At 34.1% G+C, this 3,639-nt stretch overlaps 1 protein-coding gene across 1 annotated transcript in view; it reads right to left on the bottom strand.

The window, feature by feature from the left end:
- C5 (complement component 5) overlaps positions 1-3,639 on the bottom strand; it is a 156,512-nt gene that overhangs the window by 123,821 nt on the left and 29,052 nt on the right. The window contains exon 2 of the mRNA XM_006865724.1: positions 2,656-2,848. Within this exon, the coding sequence (XP_006865786.1) occupies positions 2,656-2,848 (193 nt within the window). The remainder of the gene's footprint in view (positions 1-2,655; positions 2,849-3,639) is intronic.

The following is a 3,639-nucleotide window of genomic DNA, read 5'->3' as shown; positions in this document are numbered from 1 at the left end:
GCTATAGGATAAGCACTGGATTGCTAACCTCAATGTTAGCAGTTCAGACCCACTAGCTGCTCCTTGGAAACCCAATACAAGATCGCTATGCGTTGGAGCCAACTTGATGGCACTTAACAATAACAACAACATATATATGTATGTATGTAGTTAGGAAAACAAATAATCTTTTAACAAACTTTCACTTAATCAGCCCATTGGACTGTCCCATGGGTACAGCTTCCTGACTGATGCTCAGAATCCTTCCTTGTGTTACACCTAAGCCATGGGTTTAGCTGCTTGCTTTCCAAACATCAGTTATGCTATTCCCAGTTTGTATATGTGATTGTAATTATCTACTTTACATTAAATAATTGAAATTTTAATATATAAACAGTAACAAAAGAGAAAGAAGTGTCACTATGAAAACTTAGTTTCAAGCTTTGGCATCACGGGCTAAAAATTAATCACTAAAACCAACTGCTATGGAATTAGATGTAAGTGAGATTACTATGAAAGTTCAGAGAAAAAAAAATCTATATGGAGTCTGCACTCAGGTTACTTTGTATATATAAGTATTTTCAAGAAACTTTAAAGAAACAGAAATTACATTATTAAGGTACAGTTTCATAATAAATAATAGTTAAAGCTCCCACCAGTACATCTATAGTTAAAGAAAAGATCTTGAACTTACATCAGACAGCAAAACAATACACTCTATAAGACTAAGATACAATGAAATGTTTAAGATATGCATCAGCTTTTATGAATCCCCACCTTAATCTACTTTTCAAATGAAACATCTAACTCAGCATTGTACAACATACTTTTTCTGAATTGATGGAAATGATCTATGTGCTATACAATATAGTAGCCACTAGTCATGCATGGGTTATGAGCCCTTGAAATGTGGCCTGCTTGACTAAGAAGCAGAGTTTTACATTTTGATTAAATGTGACTAATTTAAACTTAAAGACCATAAGCGGCTAGTGACTACCAAGTAGACAATAACTAGGTCAGATAAGAGAGTATCTCCTGAAAGTAACACTTTTGGGAATATATTTTCAGTTATTAATAAACTAAATAAGTGGAAGTATTTGTTAAGAGATTAGAGTATTTATCTCCAAGAACATTAATGAAAGAACTCCTACATTTGGTTAGAGTTTATTTGGATTGGTGTTTCTCAAACCTTAAAAGATAAAAGGTTCTGTGGAATCTCAGTTTTGATTTAAATGACTTTTGTTACAATGTTACTTAAAACGGTATAAATATAAAACTAGGTATAAATTTATCATGCTTATGATGTTTACATACTTATAAAATAAAAATAAACTTATAAATTCTAACAAAGCTACAAATTCAATAAAATTCACATTGTAAGTTCTACAAAAACTTCCATTTTTAATTTCTTCACAAAGGACTCACTTTAGAGAAACTCTGGTTTGAATGAATCCCAGAGCCCCTTCCAAGTCAGGTTATCATTTTATTTTTAAATTTTCATTTAAATTCAAAATGAGTTTTTTGTTGCTGTAGGGACTTAGTAGGGACACAAATTTTAAATTAGAAAAATTTTTTCAGCACCATAATTTTTAATAAGAAATGAGTTTTGTGCATTTTTCAAATCAATCTATAGAAATTCTACTCAATCTGAATAGAAAGAAAAGATATTTGGTCCAATTTTTCTACTAACTTCAGGTTATCAGTAGGAGCTGTTTACTTTAGTAATCAATAACTTTATTTGGTAATCAGTTGTTGTTGTTGTTAAGTGCTGTCGAGTTGGTTCCAACCCATAGCCACCCTATATAGGGTTTCCGAGGAGCGACTGGTGAGCTTGAACTGCCAGCCTTGCAGTTCAAACAGCTTTGCAGTCTGGTGCATTAAAGCACTAATTATATAATATTAGAGTTCAAACAAACATTCAGAAACATTCAGTGACATTCAGGGTTATTTTTTGTGTGTGGGCAATGCAGTGGGCACAATTCATATTTCTCTGTAATGGAATTTTTATAGTAAACACATATTTGCAACTCATCTCCAATTATTTCCACTCTAATAAAACTTTATTTTTGAAAAAGAAGCTTAAAAATTTGCATGCATTGCTCAAAAAGTAGTCACAATTTTTCTACTTAAATAACTTTCTGTTTTGCCCAGATTATTATTGCTGAAATCATCTCATAATCACATAGTAGAAGAGCAATGTCAATGATCAAACTTCCGTTTTATCAGTACTAAAACTTTGCATATAGTTTACTGAGTATATAATGTATATATATGAACCACTGATCTTGTAGTTCAAACCGACCTTACTGTCCAGTGTTTTATCCTACAGAGCCACACCAGGGATATATACATACATTTCATTTTATGGTGCTGTAAGGAGCTCTGCTGGCATAGTGATTATGAGTTGGGCTGCTAATCTCAAAGTCAGCATTCCACAGGAAAAAGATGAGGCTTTCTGCTCCTATGAAGATTTATAGCCTTGGAAGCCCTATACAGGGTTGGAACTGACTCCACAGCACATAATCACTACCACCATGATGCTGAAAGTAGAACCAACAGCTGCTGCTCTGAAATCCTATACAGGGTCGCTATGAGTCAGAACCGACATGGACTATATGTATATATAACAATATGCAGTCTAGTGCTTTATCCAACAGCACCATATCACATACATACTGTTAAAATTGCAGAGTTCTGGAATTTATTTTCTGGAGATAAGTGAACATAGCCTGAAGAGTATTGAACTTTCTTATCTGGGTAACTTTTAATAGAGATTGTTGCATCAAATGCTTCTGTGTATCCATAAACTTGAATGACGACATTTTCAGATGCTCCAACACGAAATACTTTTGGTGCTGTAATGACATACCTGTTGAAAAGGAAGAGAAGGATCAGTATCTTTATACAATATATTTTGTTAGACTTCTGATTTTTTTTTTCTCTCTCATTTGAGAGATTCTGGTTAAAATAGATGCATTTATTTCAACTTAAAATGATATTTTTCTATCAAGATTTCGCTGGTAGTGTAGTGCTTACGAGTCGGGCTGTTAACCTCAAGGTCAGCAGTTGGAAACTAACAGCTGTTCTGCAGGAGAAAGATGAGGCTTTCTGCTCCCATAAGATTTACAGACTCGGAAACCCTGTGCAGGGTCTCTATGAGTCAGAACCGACTCCACAGTACACCAGCATGATCTTTTCAGCCTAATTTCAAAGAAGAAATAAGCTTTGAATGAAGATCTGAGTAACAGAGCTGGAGGTTAAGTCTACCTTTGAAAGGTAGGCACAAGTTCCCAGAGTTACGACTGCCAAGGAAGACTTTTCATGCTATTGACTGGATGGAGCATGTAAATAGGGTCAGTATTTTTCCCAGTGAGGAAAGAGCAACATTTGCTGGTTGAGTGACCATAGTAAAATCATTAACCCTCTCTCAGTGTAAAATAACTTAACCTGCGAAAATATCAATTTTTTTAAAAATCAGTGTGTTTTAAGAATTAAATGAAAATATGAAAGTTCTTAACATGCATTTTGTTGTTGTTGTTAAGTGCCATTAAGCTGGTTAAGGTTCATAGACACTCTGTATAGAATTTCCAAGGAGTGGCTGATGGGTTTGAAGCGCCAATTTTATGGTTAGCAACATTGTTGTTGTTGTTGTTAAGTGCC

Source organism: Chrysochloris asiatica, unplaced genomic scaffold, assembly GCF_000296735.1.
Source record: "Chrysochloris asiatica unplaced genomic scaffold, ChrAsi1.0 scaffold00081, whole genome shotgun sequence".
Classification (NCBI taxonomy): Eukaryota; Metazoa; Chordata; class Mammalia; order Afrosoricida; family Chrysochloridae; genus Chrysochloris; species Chrysochloris asiatica.
The sequence above is the reverse complement of the archived record's forward strand: the minus strand, read 5'-3'. Positions and strand labels throughout refer to the sequence as shown.